This window comes from Nycticebus coucang, chromosome 10 (assembly GCF_027406575.1).
Source record: "Nycticebus coucang isolate mNycCou1 chromosome 10, mNycCou1.pri, whole genome shotgun sequence".
Classification (NCBI taxonomy): Eukaryota; Metazoa; Chordata; class Mammalia; order Primates; family Lorisidae; genus Nycticebus; species Nycticebus coucang.
Genome location: NC_069789.1, coordinates 14,130,942 through 14,147,164, shown reverse-complemented (window position 1 = coordinate 14,147,164; position 16,223 = coordinate 14,130,942). Strand labels below are relative to the sequence as shown.

The window sequence follows — 16,223 nt, the reverse complement described above, 5'->3', positions numbered from 1 at the left end:
TTAACACAGATGGAAATAGAAAGAGGATGTTTCCATGAAAAATGTCAAATGTAGTAAATAGCATCTCCTATAATAAAAGATGAACTTTGCTGTCAAATACGATCTTATAATAGTTTGGGCTGTCACGTATGGCGGGAGGTTTTGGTTTGGTTTGGTTTTCTTTTTAATTTAACTATCCTAAGTTTGTGGAACCAGTGATTGTCATTTTACCATTTTCCTTAAGGATATCTAACATATCCTCAATATGTACAGAAAAACATGTCCTTTTTACAGGACTTAGAAGGAATGTCAACTGAGCCACTTTCGTGAATTTCATGGAAATTCAAGTCTATTCTCTGCCCCAAGGTCCATGAGAAAAATAAACCTATTTTTTTTCTAAATCAGAGATTTTAAAAATATTAATGATGAACAATGTGATCAGAAGTGTAAAAATCTAGCAAATAAATGAACCCAAATATTCTCATTTTAAGAGGTTGTTTAGCTTATCGTTTGAGTATTGGAAAAAGTTCTGAATAGCACCTTTCAGATTTCTCAGGTTTTTTTTTTGTTTGTTTGTTTTTCTGGTATTAAATTCTTTGTGGAAGAATAAGAAAGAGGGATATTCTTGGTTTTACAGAACAGAATCCAGGCTCGTTATGTATTTACAAAATGGGATGTGAGCCTTTCTCTTCCATCTTCTCTCTAAAGCACTTGCATTTTGATTCTTCACCACAGATGGTCATAGTTTCAGGGTTCGTCCCAGACACTCGCCACCTCTGAGTGCCACTCAGTGGAGACTGCTGTGATTTGAGATGTTGAAGAAGTTTGCTAACTGTCCTTTATTCTAGATCTCTCAGTTTTAACCTTTTAACAGGTCAGATTACCAACAAACAACACAGCATACTTGAAGTATCAGTTAGCATCCATATCCCGAGACATGTCTTCATGGAGGTCAAATTTCATCTCAATTTGCATTAAGGACTTGTGTGGAGGGAAAAAATGGCTATTGAAAAACTTCTCTTATCTCCTATATTTTTAGATTTGTACTGACTGCAGTGCATAATCCCTTATTCAGAGAATCATGTCAGAAATCCCCCCTAGAAATTCAAATCAGGAAATCATGGTGGCAGGTTTTTGTTTGTTTGGTTTGGTTTTGTTTTTTGGCGATGCAGTTTCCTGCCCCAGTTTGAGTGCAGTGCTGTCAGCTCACTGCAACCTCAAGCTCAAGTAATTCTTCCGCGTTAGCCTCCCAAGTGGCTGGAGCTATCTGTATATGTAGAGATAGGACCTCACTCTTATTCAGCCTGGTCTCCAACTTTTGGCCTCGTACAGTCCTCCTGCCTCAGCCTCCCAGAGTGCTAGGATGACAGGCATGAGCCACTGTGTCGGGCCATGGCGTTTTATCTTCTCCAGAAGAAGATGATTTCATTTTTAAAAAATAAATGCTATAGGCCATTGTGCTTCCATTATTACTTTTGCTTTAAAAAGACCAAAATTCAGCAGCACCCGTAGCTCAGTGGGTAGGGCGCCGGCCACATACACCTGGGCTGGCAAGTTCAAACCTGACCCGGGCCAGCTAAAACAACAATGACAATTGCAACCAAAAAATAGCCAGGCATTGTGGCAGGCACCTGTAGTCCCAGCAAGAGAATTACTTAAGCCCAAGAGTTTCAGGTTGCTGTGAGCTGTAAGCACTCTACCCAAAGCAAAAGTTTGAGACTCTGTTTCAAATAAATAAATAAATAAAAATAAAAAGTTCAAAATTCATCTGATAGTCCAGTAGAACTTCTCCCCAGTATCTGATAAAACACATATAACGATTTTTTTTTTTTTACTGTTATTTGCATTTATTTTATGTTGCATCTATTCCCGTGCCATAAGTTTTTGTTTCTTCAGTTTCTTCTGGGATATCTTTTTCTTCTGTGCTATCTCCTCTTCTGGTTTGGGAACAATCTGTTCCTTTTCAGTAAGGATCATCTCAATGTGGCAGGGGGAGCTCATGTATGGGTTAATGCGACCATGAGCTCTGTAAGTTCAGCGACGCATCTTGGGTGCTTTGTTCACTTGGATATGCTCAATGACCAGAGAATCTACATCTAAACCCTTAAGTTCAGCATTACTCTCTGCATTTTTAAGCATATGCAGCAAAAATTCAGCACTCTTTTTGGGCCACCGACCCTGTGTCCAGCCCCACTGTTTGGCCTGGGCACACCTACCAACTCCACCATTATAACGTCGGAATGGTACACATTGTTTCTTTAAGGTGACATCCTTCAGATGCTTGGTGGCTTTTCGTATATGCATACCCTTGATGGCCTGGGCAGTTTCACGTGTGTTCTTAAAGTGAACACGAAGATTTGAGCCTCTTGACTTGCATGACTTTGTGGGGTTTTCTGGGTCAAGTGAATAGCGAACCATTTTCACAGATCACCTCAGGCCGCTTAGGGGAAGAGACACATATAACGATTTTATAGTTTTTCTTTCAAAATTGATCATTTGAGTTGACACATTACATATCTTCAGAGTTATAAATGATTTGGTCTTTTACAATCAAATGATTTTAAACAGTAAATACAGGATGTCCATAAAGTTCATGTGTAATTTTAAATTGCACATGAACTTTATGGGCACTTGTATAAGTTAAAATAATATGAATATATAAGGAATATAAATGTGTATCTCATATATAGTCTATAACTAATATAAATGCATATATTGATATAAATAAGAAAGTAAATAAAATAGAAAGAAGATAATATTGATGACCACATATTTATTTTATAATATAAATGTGGGTTTTGTTTCTTTTTTAGATTTTCCAGGACCTTGTGCTGTACTGGCCAAGTACAGAACAGGGGATTTCAAACTGTGGCTCTTGGACCAGTGCTGTCAGCATCACTTGGGGACTTGTTACAATTAGATTCTTGACTCCCACACTGGGCCTGTGGATCATGGGTGTAGAAGCAAACCATGTGTGTTTTAATAAGCCCTTCAAGTGATTCCTGTGCACATTCCTGTTTAAGAACCAATGTTCTAGGTCTCAGGGGATAAAAAGGTGCATGTAGTTCACGGCGATCTCAGGGGATGAAAAGGTGCATATAGTTTGCAGCGTAGGCTGCCCATGGACCTGCACCCGCCTCGCTGCCTGTCTTCCTTCCGTCCTGCAGCTCTGGGTCTTCTTTCATCCTTTCCACACGTATGCATTACGAGAGGCAGCATAGTGTGGTGGCCGGAGCTTCAGCTTTGGAGGTAGATTAAACTTGTCTCAGTTTGAACTACAAGTCTGCCACACGTTGGTCTATGACCTTGAGCAGGTAATTGGACCATTTTAAGTTTAATTTCCCTCATCTGGAAAAGTAAGGTAACTAAGCTGCCTACCTTATGAGGTTATTATGAGACTTAAAGGAGTGCCTATCTGTGAGCCTTAGCTCAGTGCCTGGCACATCATGGTCTTGGTGAGTGTTAGCCGCTATAGTGATGAGCCAGGCACTGTGCTGGGCATGGACTTGCACGTGGATACTGAACTTAAGGAATAATTGAAAGTCATCTATTCTGATCTATTTTCCATTATAAAAAAATGTAAGTTTTACAGTAGTGATAGCTAGTCATTAAGCCCAGGATTTTATACCCTTTCTAGTGCTAGGGTAATACAGACTTTGAGGTCAGCTCTGGACTCTCTCCTTCATTCTTCTGGTGTGTGACCTCAAGAATCTCTCTGAGCCTCAGACTCCTCATCTCTGAGACAGAATGATGATACCTCTTGTGTTTGCCCATCAGGTTAAATGAGATGACGCACATGAGCTGCTTGCCGTCTCTGGCACACCCCTGGCCCACTGCACACGGTCGTTTTCTTTAAGTAGAAAAGCAACATAAAGATTTTTTTGGACATCTCCGATTGCTAGGATAGATGCTCCTGTTCTCAAATTAAAACCATGTCTGTGTAAGTGTTATCAGGTTTTGGGGTTTCAGCCTTCCTCAGTCTGATGCTTTAAGAAATATAACTGTATACCCTGTTATCTGCCTTGAACATATCCTCTTCTGTAAATTCATCTCAGCATCCACTCACGTAGCTGTCATTGCTCTGTCTGATTCACAGACATCCCATGGAAAGTTCTTTACATTCTTCACTGAAATGAAGATATGTTACATCCCTGATATTGATCTTCCCCTCTCACCTAGGAGTTAGTGACGCTAGTTCGATATGATTTCTTGTTGAAGGATTTCGGTCTCCTGATGATCGTATATTTAATACGAAATCAGTTCCTCTATAAAATGAAAGAAAAGATAATATCCTCCACTAGTTTATAACTTTAAAATTTATTTACATTTACTAAAACTAAATTGTTATCCACAGATGGAATATTAACAGTAAATTGGTAGATGCAGAGGTCACTTTGAAGTCCTGAATAGCTTACTCAGAGTGTGATTTGGACATCCCGCCATAGCTGAAGAGCTCACTGAAAGGAGAAAAATAAAAAATAAATAAGGGATTTAGATCTAAGCCCAAATCGTTTGCCAGAATATATCTGTGTGGTGTTTTTTAGTTGAATCGTAATTTTCTGCGCATAATCATTCCTTCCTTCATCAAGTCAGCTATTTTTTAACCATCTATAAGTATCTGTGTGGTTTTTAATAATATACCATCAGAGTATAAAGATAGCTATATATGATCTCTCAACTCAAGGAATTTAGTATTCAGCAAGACAAAAATACAAGTGTAAATCCTCTTCAAAATAAAAATTTGAATAAAATTCTACGAAAGCATACAGAATTGTATAAACCAACCTACAAATAAAATTACACGAAAGCATACAGAATTGTATAAACCAATCTGTAGGAAGAACAGATTTATTTCCTACAGGAGGCTGATTTTGAACCTAACTCAAAGACCCCTCTCCCCCAGGGAAGGGCACAGGAAAAGCATAGAGTAAGGGCAGTCCAAGGGAGCGGATTTAGCGAAGACGTCCCACAGGAGCAGGGATGGTTCTGTATTGTTGGGGCCCAGGGAACATTGTAGAGAATAAAGAGAAATTAGTTTAGCTGGAGCCAGACTGTTAATGGCCTTGCATTCATCACTAAGGAACTTAAATGATATTTTCCTGGCAAATGAACAAGTGATTAGCTTGTTAGCTGATTTTCATGGTTACAAAGGATGGATTGGACTTTTACATGGTTCCAGTGATAGGAGGAGCTTGAAAGACAATCAGGGACAGTGGAATTAGAGAGGTGGAGACAGATTCTAAAATCACTACTGACGTATAATTAACAGAACTTGATAACTGTTTGCATATGCCTGAAGGGGTGGTGAAGAGAGAGAGGATTCAGTGGTTGTTTTGAACAGTTACGCCCCTAACCAGGGCTCGGGTGGGTGAAAGAGAGAAGAGCTGTCTGTCAGGACCCGGAGCTCAAGGGAAAGGGAAAGCTAGAAATATAATCCAAAAGTCTTCGAGTGGAAATGACAGTTGGAACTCCAGAGTGAGATTCCCACTGCACTGACAGTCAAGATTAGAGTGCTGGGGGTGGGGGAAAGAACACCCAAGGGGAAGTTTAAGAAATAAGTGGCAAAAGAGATTAAGGAAGCATGTCCAGAAAGGTATTTGGAAAACTCAAAATTTCCCTGAGGATAGAGAAGAAGAGATTTAAAGACTTTGGGATGGCCAGGCACAGTGGCTCACATCTCTGCTCTTATACTCTGGGAAGCCAAGGCAGGTGGATTGCTTGAGGTCAGGAGTTCAAGACCAGCCTGGACAAGAGTGAGACTGTGTCTTGACTAACAATAGAAAAACTAGACAGGAATTGTGGCAGGTGCCTGGGGAGGCTGAAGCAGGAGGATCACTTGAGCCCAAGAGTTTGAGGTTGCTGTGAGCTGTGATGCCACAGCACTCTACCCAGGGCAACAGAGTGAGACTCTGTCTAAAAAATAAAAATTAAAAAGAGAGTCATTGGCATGGTGGAGAGGGAAGACTAGAGAACTGCTGGTGGGTCTGCCAAGTGGGGAAGTATTGACAACTTTTGATTAAACACAGAGAGAAGCAGATGTGAACAATGACCTTTGTGTACAGATGCATCTGATTTATTTTATTTAAAAATGAGCATTCACCCATACTTATTTTTACTTATCGATAGCCATTCTAAAGTTATGGGGGAAAGATCATTTCCAAGATAGCTCAACAAGAATTACAATGATCTGCACTCTATAGAATCTTACACAGCTATCAAAGAGATTGATTGGGGCTGTAGGAAATTAGTTTGATTGGTTGAATATACATATTTTCTTGTGAATAAATGATCCTTTCCTCTCTTCCCCTCCCTGGTAAGCCTCCCAGAATTGTCTCAGGAAACAATAACACATAATATTTGTGTCTTAAAACGTTCATGGGAGGAATACCTTTGTGGGTTTTGGAACATAATTAGGAGACATGCATATCTGATTGTCAAAGAAACCTAGATTTGGGTCTATAAATATTCCTGAAAATTCAGCTCCTATTGTTGCTAGAAGTGGCCAGCTGGCTTGGCATGACGTTACAGAAATGCCTGTGTGTGAGGCATCTGCGCCAGCCCCAGAGAGCTGCTCGGCGCAGTATGCTACGATTTCTTCTGCACTTCACGTCCACGGCTGAGCAGCACAAACATTTATTTAAAGCTTGGTGCTTGTTGAGTGGGAAAATGCATTGTTTTCTCTGAAAAAGTCAGAGATTTTCAGTGATGACATTCAGAAATATACACCCGAGGAAAGTTCTCTTTCTTCTAGATAATGGGAAATCATTTGGGGTTGATTTTGTTTCCAGGATGTTTCAGAGGTATTGTGGTTCTGTGTGTATGTGTTTAAAGCCATTGAGGTTATAAAGGAGAGAAGGCAGAGCCCAGGAATCAACTTCCCTAAGTGACCTTTAGTTCCCCAAGGCATGTAATACCTACTTCTGGCTTTACTTGGAGATGGACACCCACAACTCTAAAGCTGGGACCCCTAACCAGCCCGCGCCTGCAGTCCCCAACACTTTTATCTCTCCCCTCCTTTCAGAGAAAGAGGTTGTGTGTGTGTCATTTTTTTCTTTCTTTCTCTTTTGGGTTAAAAAAAAACAAAACAACTAAATTTGTTGGCAGACATGATGGTGTTCTGTTTCAGTACAGAGCATTGTGAGACAGCGGTAATAACTATGTCTATCTTAGTTTGCTGTTAGAAGAGCTGTCTCGGCTCTGTCGGGACCTCACACCTGTGACATCCCAGCTTTGTGCTGCACACATCTCTCATAGCTGGGAGACTCCAGCAGTGAATCAGGCTACTCCCAGCAAGCCAAGTTGGAGCCAGCAAGACTTGAAACCGTCTGCAATAGATACTTATTTGGACCAAATTATTAATGTTTAGTGGCAGAAAAGTGGCTCCCCTTGTCATTCGATTGAATGATGAGAGCGTATCTGTTTCCTTGATAAGATTGCGGCCAACTTGGCATTTGCTCCCCAAGGTAGATGAAGATTTCCCTGACTGCAGGGAAGGAAGGCTGCAAGGATGTCTGGTTTCTTTTCTCTGTATCTGTGTCAGAACGTATCTCCCTTATTCATCTCACAAACTGTTTTTAAACGTAATCACACTGAACTTTTTGTATATGTTTGCCTGACAATAAATGGGTCTGGGTCTGGGGAGGGAGAGTGTAGAGAAAAATACATCTTTATTAGGAGAGAAATCAGAAACCACTCTCATTGTTTAGAGTAACCTTTAGTGTAAACCAGGCCAGTTCTAATGAGGATAAAACGAGAGAAAACTTTCCGTTTGTTTTGAAAAAATAGCACAATAAAAACTTAAAACTAGTTTTAATGAGTTCTGTGCTAAAAAGTAGTTTTGATTCTCTCACAACTGTCTTCTCTGATATTGTAAACCTTAAAAATATTCCAATTCTTTTGGACTCAAATTTTCTTTCCTTAGTAACTCTTGTGCTTAATGCCCTAGAATCAAATAAAGTTGTTACCACTTAGAATATTTGCATGTAAGGAATAAAACTCCATATAAATGTATTGGAATGTATTTAGCTTCTTTTGAGGTTACATTTATAACTTTATTTTTTAGAAGATAAATTTTGCGTAAGAATTTTTTTTAAGTAAATACTTAGAGATATTTTGTTTTCATCTGGTCTGTTTTGCTCAAAGCCTATAACACAGTTTCAAACCCTGAAGGCCAGCACTGTGGGAGACTGCAACAGGTGGATGGTTGAGCTCAGGAGTTCGAGACCAGCCTGAGCAAGAGCAAGACCCCATCTCTATTAAAAATAGAAAAACGACCAGGCATTATGGTCAGGTCACCTGTAGTCCCAGCTACTTGAAAAGCTAAGGCCAGAGGATCACTTGAGCCCAAGAATTTGAGGTTGCTGTGAGCTATGTTATGCAGATCTACAGCACCCTGTCCAGGGTGACAGAGTAAGACTGTCTCAAAAAAAAAAAAAAAAAGAAAGAAAGAAAAGAAAAAACCAGGGCCAGCTTCACAATCTGTTCCTCACTAAGTATTTTACTTGTCATGGGGTTGGTTCTCTGTCCTTACCAATCAATGATGTCCTGTTTCTTGACCTTGATAAGCTTGAAATTCAGGTTTTACCTTCATTCCAGCATTACTTCTTATCTTGAAGGACAGGCTGCCATGTAAGCAGATTGGATGGTTCAATATGACTGAGGTATACAATATCTTACAGTCTTACCCTCTTCGAAATTTAGAACCGTGATGTTCTGCCTACTTGCAAGTCAGACTTCAGGCTTCTCCAACCTCCCAAACAGCTGTGACCCTGAAGTCTGTGGGAGTTGGGTGCAGGGAGGAGCTCTGTGACAGCTAAAATTACTGTCTCCAAGCCCAGGAACTGTATGTGTTCAGCTAAAACTAAACACGGAGAGTTCTCATTCTAATTTGGGGCACCATTTAAATTAACATGGTTATCTGTTTTTGTTTTTTTTTCTTCTAAAGAAGATAGAAATTGTTAAAAGGAGATAGAGTTCTGCTTAAGGCAGGTATGCTGGCTTTAGAGAGAAGTGATCACAGCCAGTCCTCCTACAAGGAAATGGTGCACGTAGGAAGCAACAAACAAAACCAGCAAAGGGCAGCGTGCTGGTCGGTGTCCATGCAGGCTGCCTCATGTATCCTAAGAGGCCTTAGGTGGGTGGCCCTAGATCGTAGCTCATTACACAACAGAGATGTGTCCCCTGATCAACACAGGCCATCAAGTAAAAGTTAAAGTGTTCCATTTATTCAAGAAAGAGAAAAATGTAATTTGTTTCCCAAAAAGTCCTGTTTTCAAAAATGGTTATACAAAGATTGGTTTGCAAAAGGATCAAGTTTCCATTATTTAGGAATCACACATTCCTGTCCTCGTCTCTAGCACTGCTAGAGGGAAATTTTGCCTTGGGATAAAATTTGTTTTGCTCATATAGGTCACTGCTCTGATTCCCTCTGTCTATTGCTTATTTCCCAAAATTAAATTCTCCCTTGAAAAATAAAGAATGCCTCATGTGCTTTGATGACTCTTCGTCCTTCATTCAAGAGATAAGTACATACCTTCGAAATTTATTCAGCATAGTTTTGTTTCTTAAGTTTCATAGACTATAAAAAAATATGATGGCAAAATACTAACATAAAACCTCAAATTTTAGAACCATTATCTACCAGTCAGTCTCCATGGCTTCCATCTAAAAGATAATGCTACATTTCCTGTTTTCTTGTGTCTTTCTGTGTAGTTGTTTGTTTTCCCCCCCCAAATCACTAAAAGTGATGAATGAAGTTTCTTTTCATTATGGGATGTGGTTGTGTTCTGATTTTCCTTCTGTTGTTATCTAGATTGCTAATTAGAAGCTGCAACTGTTACAACGGGCCGATCACAGATGTCATCCTAAAATTTTTACCTCCCTTTTTAGTTCTCTAATAGGGTACAATCTTGATTAATCAATGCCCTTGGAGTATCCCTTTGTGTGAATGCAGCCCCAGTAAAAGAAAAAAAAAAAAAGTACCTTCATGAATCAGGCAGGAGACCTGTGTCTACCCAGCGTCCATAGATCTCCACCAACACTGAAGGTTAAACTCAAGGTCAGGGCTGCTTCAGAAGCCTGGGGACTATCTTCTTCAGCCCAGCTCTGGTTTCATTTCTCAGTACACAATTCTGTCTTCACAATTATTGCTTTCTCTTTTTATAAACAAGATGATATCTTTTTTACTTCCCTTCTCCTCCTTTTTTTTTTCCATAATTAATTAATTTATTTATTTGGTTTTTGTTGGTTTTTTTTTTTTTTTTTGCAGTTTTCCGCCAGGGCTGGGTTTGAACCCACCACCCTCGGTATATGGGGCCGGTGCCCTACCCCTCTGAGCCACAGGCGCCGCTCCCCTCCTCCTCCTCCTCCTCCTTAAACAGAGCATATTGGTCATTTTTAGTTGTTGGAATTGTTACCTCCTCTGTACCTTTCCACTGGAAACCTTTGATGCCTAGTTGAGAAATGAACATCTCTTTGTTCTACTCCATTTAAAAAATGTGAAGCATCATGGAATGAGGAGTGAGGCAGAAGCAGTTACTCAGTAGACCTAAAACTGCAGCTGGTAAAACCTGCCGCCCCAGCCTGAATGGGTAGATGGACGTGAACGTCGCAGCTGCCTCAGACCCTCTCCCCACTGACTTCTTTCTTTATTTTTCTTATTTCTGCCAATGCTGGCAATGCCTTCAACCACCAGGGACACATTCTTTTTTCCTGCCTGAAGTATAGAAAAATTTTTTGTTGTCAAGAGTTTTGTTGAAATAACATTGGCGTTTGGAAGAAGAAACATTTGCTGGGAAGCTTAGAAGGGGTGCGACTCTCAAAGCACTGAAGGGAGAAATATTATGTGGTATGGGTTTGTGATCTGGTAAAGCAGGCCGGAGGAAGCCTTGTCTTGGGGGTCAGGCTGGTGGCTTAGCTGGGTTTGGGGGAGTGTTACTATCTCAGTTCCTGGCACTGTTTCTCTAGGTGGTGGCCCTCACAAGCCACCTGCAACAAATTCTGCTGGGTGCTGCTTTCAAATGCATCCCAGAAGGTCTAGGTAAGAATGGGCCTAGTGAGCTACATTTTAGCAAATTCTCCATTAATCTTCTGCTCCTAAAATTTTTCAAGGTTCCAGTTCCCCCAATCATTTACACATGCACAGCCAGACTGCTTACATTTAGGGGACTGACTCACCCTGGTTACACACGTACAGAACTTCAGTATAAACCAGGAGGCCAGTTTAAACTTGTGCCCCTAGAGTGCGGGGATCCTGGGGTATAGTGGGGAAGCCCAGTGTGTGTTCCTTCACTCTCGCCCAACCTTTAGATATAACTCTGCATGTTGGAATCCTCCTGTTTTACCCTCTGTCCATTTTCCCTCTCCAAGAAAAGCATGAACAATTAAGATGTATCTGTTAAACGAGGCTCAGCTGTCTACTATAGCCCCTGCCCACTAACCCCAGGAACCTGCTGTGGCCTTGTGCAATCGTAGGAGGTTGCCCTTAATGTGCCACTGTCTCTTACTTACGTGCGTCTCTCTCCTATTAAACACTGAATTTAATTGTAACATTGAGCTGCCCCCAGTGCCTGCCCTGGAGTTACTGCTCCATAAATGGTTGTCAAATGAAAGGATGACCTCAAAGATCTCATGAGGACTCCTGATGAGTGTGCTCCTCAGTTTTAATCCTCTCTGGCATAAGGAATGACTGAATGTGTTTTTCCATAAAATTCAAGATGTTTGTATTATACTTGGCTTCCTGTGAGCCTTTCAAAAATGTGTTTCAAGAACAAAATAAATAGGATAGGAAGAAAATTAAGATGCTTTGAGGATCTACACGCTTGTGAAGTACATTTTTTTTTAAATGCCGCGAAATGCTTTAAAGAGCTCCAAGCAAATTTAAGAGGGGATCTACTGGATTTTGGCTAAGTGCTGAAAAAAAATTTTTTTCTTAATTCCCTATCCAAATACTTCAACTTAAATTTACTGGTAGCTATTTCAGAGGAAGATGGGAGCTCTGCAATCCTTAGTTTGTTATAAAGAAAATGTTTTTGTCTTCAAATGTTTAGAGGAAGGATTAAAGGCAATTTATGGCTAGGGTAGAAAGTAATAAAAGTGGTAACAATAGAGTGTCTTCTAAATCGTCATCATTTTCTGGAATTACTAAACAACATCCACCCAGCAGGCATTTTATGTCCAAAAGGAATTGCTTTTCTTTGTCCTGGCTTAATGTAAACTATAACATCCATCTTGTAGCTGCAAGATTGATTAAAAAGTGAAGTTGATTCAGTTATATAGATGAATTCTGTCATTAGATATTTTGCCACAGGGCTCAAGCAATATAATTGCCATTTATTTCTTTTGGGAAATTATATTGCAAGGTCTTTGTAAAATGTATTAAGATCAACCCATGGTCTTTTTGGTTTCTCTAGAAATGCACTATCTTTAACTCCTAAGGGGAAAAATGCAAGGTACTAAAAAGGAAATTAACCAGATAGGTTATTTTCCTTTTTATAGATCCCCTTTTTATTAATAAAATCCCTGTTTACAGACTTACTATTTGTTTAACTAAAACAATCATGACACTCTATAGCATTTCACAGTTTATCAAGAACATTTAAAATACAGGTGTGTTTGATCTTTGCAATAACTCTGTAGTAAAAATGGTAATGATTTAATATATAATTGAGATATAATTGATCCCTTTCACTATTTGAGGGAATACTGAGCTTCAAGGATAGTAGGACATTACCAGTGTCAAATAACAGAGCCAGAACTTGATATACGACTTATATCCAAATTGTGTCATCGTTTAACTATACCTCTGGCAAATTCAATACTATTTTACGTGGCATGTATGTTTATAAAGTAATACTAGAAATGTTAAACTGTTTCTCTGCTTACTCTTTCCTTTATCAATTAAGTAGTTGTTCCCATGCTTGACAAAGTTCAATTTTTTAGAAACTGCTCAACTATTGCTTGGAAATGACTTCCATGCATAGGTGTGTGTGATGTAGAAAATGAATCTGAATTTTAAATAAGCATGTGAATGTGTATCTGATTCTCTTCATTTAATGCTCTTAATGCTTCTAATTTATGTCCTGGTGCCAATGCTATTTATGTAATAGAGTCAATCTCCGTACCCTCACCTGAAAATAAGGATTATCTCTTTATTTTCATATATATAAGATTTCTTTTATATAGGATGAAGTGTATGTGTGCTCAGAATAGAAATTGTCATGTGTTTGCAAACTGATGAAGTTGGTCACCCTTTGACACCAAAACTCCCTAGACAAACTACTCTGTGTAGCTCTAATAGTCTAGGTTTTTAAATCAAATGTCAGATAACATTCTTGCGTGTCTGGTGTTATTTTCTTCAGTAAGTCAAACTCATGTTGAGTTGAGTGTTCTTGCTTACTCTAAGGTGGATCGCAACGATCTGTGTAGGTTTTAGTTTAATATGTGTGTCTTCTTTCCACTCAGGGTAAAAGAAGCCGAAGAGGTGTGTAAACAGAAAAAAGGCAAATCACTTTATAAAATAAAACCAAGACATGACTCTGGAATTGTAAGTATTTGCCTCTACAGGTTTTCAACTTGTGATCTTCTTTGACTTGTAAACTCTGTTGCCATGATATACACAGACTCGTTTTAATTGTTTTCCCCAAGTCTGGATAAATAATGAGCTTCTGACTTTAAGACTCTCCTTGTCCTTATATCTTTAATCAGACCCAGAAGGGCTAAGAGAATATTGATATTCAGTATTCAAAGCATAAGAATAGAGAGAAATCTGCCTGTGGTGTCCATTTATGTGGACACGTACATGTTGGTGGGTATGGGCAGGAGGCCATCTTTCACTTTCTTTATCCCTCATGAATCCCAGCACAGGCTGCATTTGAACCCAGAGTGACCACTATAATTGGCTTAGCTTCATTGGGATTTAAAATATGATGGGGAATGGCCAAGAGCAAAGCGATGCTTTGCACTGGATGCCCGGCCCAGGGTCATGTCCACAGATAGCTCTGCGGAGTTGGCTGCTCAACAGCTGTCAGACCATAGTCTGAGTTTAACCAGCTCGTCCCATTTCCTTCCTGCCCATTTCTTCTTTTAAAACAAAATGCCAAGCTGTATACCCTGGGAGGGGAGGTCTTGGTTAAAATGACAGATTTTCCCTTTTGATACTGAAGATGTTCTGTTGAATGTTCAGAGGGATTATCACTTGGTACATAAGTAAACGGTGCTGTTGTTTTAAATTAGGCCTTAAAATGGGAGCATTTTAAATTGGGTTAGTCTAACACAGTCTAAACAGAAAAAACATTAAATAAGCCAAGTTGGGATGTGATTAAATAGCCCTATTTAGAAAAATTTAGGAATCATGTCTTCATTTAAAAGCTATTTCCCTGGGCGGCGCCTGTGGCTCAGTGAGTAGGGCGCCGGCCCCATATACCGAGGGTGGTGGGTTCAAACGCGGCCCTGGCCAAACTGCAACCAAAAAAATAGCCGGGCGTTGTGGCAGGCGCCTGTAGTCCCAGCTACTTGGGAGGCTGAGGCAAGAGAATCGCTTAAGCCCAGGAGTTGGAGGTTGCTGTGAGCTGTGTGATGCCACGGCACTCTACCGAGGGCCATAAAGTGAGACTCTGTCTCTACAAAAAAAAAAAAAGCTATTTCCCTTTAGTCTCTCTGTACCAAAATGATTGTTATTGAGTGACAAGTATTATATCATGTTCCAGCTTATTTTCTTCTCTTTTCTGATAAAACTTTATTGAATGAGGAGGAATCATTATTATTAGTTAACCTCAAGATTATGCTATTGTGAGGAAAGAAAAGCATTAATCATGAAATGAAACAACTGATTTAGTTTGCATATTCATCTACCTGTCTGTACGATTGAGGCTGAGAAAGGGTGAGTTGATTCCCTTTCCTGTAATTTTTAAAACTTTATTTATTCTCAATACTTGGTAACTTATCTTGATGAAAACTCTAAAAGGTAATACTGATCCTACTTCTATTTTTTCCCCTTATGTGTTGGTGATGTTTAACCTTTTCTGAGAAAATTTGACCCAAATCAAAAGGTCTTCTTTGGGCAACTCTAAACTTCTTGCTTTTTTGAAAAAGTTCTAAGTTCTTCTTTCTAACCATAAGTCTTATCTGGTCTATTTATTTTCAGAAAGCAAAGATAAGCATGAAAACCTGAATAGCAAACAGGAGAGTGAAAAGGAGTCATTGCCACAACCTTCACACGATTCAGCTGACCTGAGGTCGGGAAGAAAGCGACATCATTCTGATCATTTGTCTTCTTGACCTCATGCATAATCTTTGCGTTTTCTAGACAGTTCACTAATCGTTGAATTTTACTGTATATTCAGATAAAAAATGCAAAAGCACTAGACCAGTGGAGAATTGGACACTTTCCTATTTGTAAAAGTTCATGGTATTATGCCTGTAGACCAAAACAGCATGGATAAGGGGTGGTACATGCACTAATTCTGAACATGCTCAACATTAACCTGAAGTTTACTTTTGTGAGACTATCCCTTGTCACTACAAAGACACTTCCCTTTCTACAGACAACCAGTCCTCCCCATCGCTGCAGATACATGGGTAAAATTTCACTTCCAGTGAATTGTCTCAATTTCACAGCTACGTATAAATTTTCTATTTTAAAACTTAAGTACCATTTATATATCATCATCAGTGCTTTCCCAACTCTCGGGTTGCTCTCCCTAATTGTATATTTGTGAAAGAAGATTATCATTTTCGCAAGTCAGATAAAGAATAAAAAAAAAAGTACTACACACAGCAAAAGAAACTCTTTCCTCTAAATTATTTAATATAGGCAGAAATCAGAGTTCTAAGTGCAAAGAAACAGTAGTGGTTCCCCCCCCCGGTGTTGTTTTCTAGTCTTCCTGCCCCCTCAGTGCTTCCAGTGTGTACATTACCATCCTTCAAGAAATAATAGGGCATTTAACAAAGATCGCTATGTGCAATACTGTTTTTAGTGTTTCTATTTCAATTTTTGTAGGATGTTAATTTTTATGAAGATAAAATGAGTTAATAAAGATAGTTAATAATAAAGAGTTCTGAGGTGTGTGAATATTATATAAGGATGCATGTAAAATATAGTCATCCTATTCAACATGGGGTCAAGGGTGAGGGAAGGAGGGAAAATAAATTAAAGGGTCTGCATATTCACAGGCAAACAAAACCTACATCTAGTCTCAGGCATTCAAGAACATGTAGAGCCCACCAGTGATACCTAAGTCCTGACA

General features: G+C 39.4%; 1 protein-coding gene and 1 pseudogene across 1 annotated transcript in view; one reads left to right on the top strand and one right to left on the bottom strand.

Moving 5' to 3' along the window:
- Positions 1–16,023, top strand: part of FMN2 (formin 2) — a 378,063-nt gene extending 362,040 nt beyond the window's left edge. Inside the window, exons 17-18 of the mRNA XM_053607776.1 lie at positions 13,441–13,522; positions 15,122–16,023. Coding sequence (XP_053463751.1) covers positions 13,441–13,522; positions 15,122–15,148 — 109 coding nt within the window. The 3' untranslated portion in view covers positions 15,149–16,023. The remainder of the gene's footprint in view (positions 1–13,440; positions 13,523–15,121) is intronic.
- On the bottom strand, positions 1,809–2,423 carry LOC128597411 (60S ribosomal protein L17-like; annotated as a pseudogene).
- Positions 16,024–16,223: the final 200 nt, after the last annotated feature.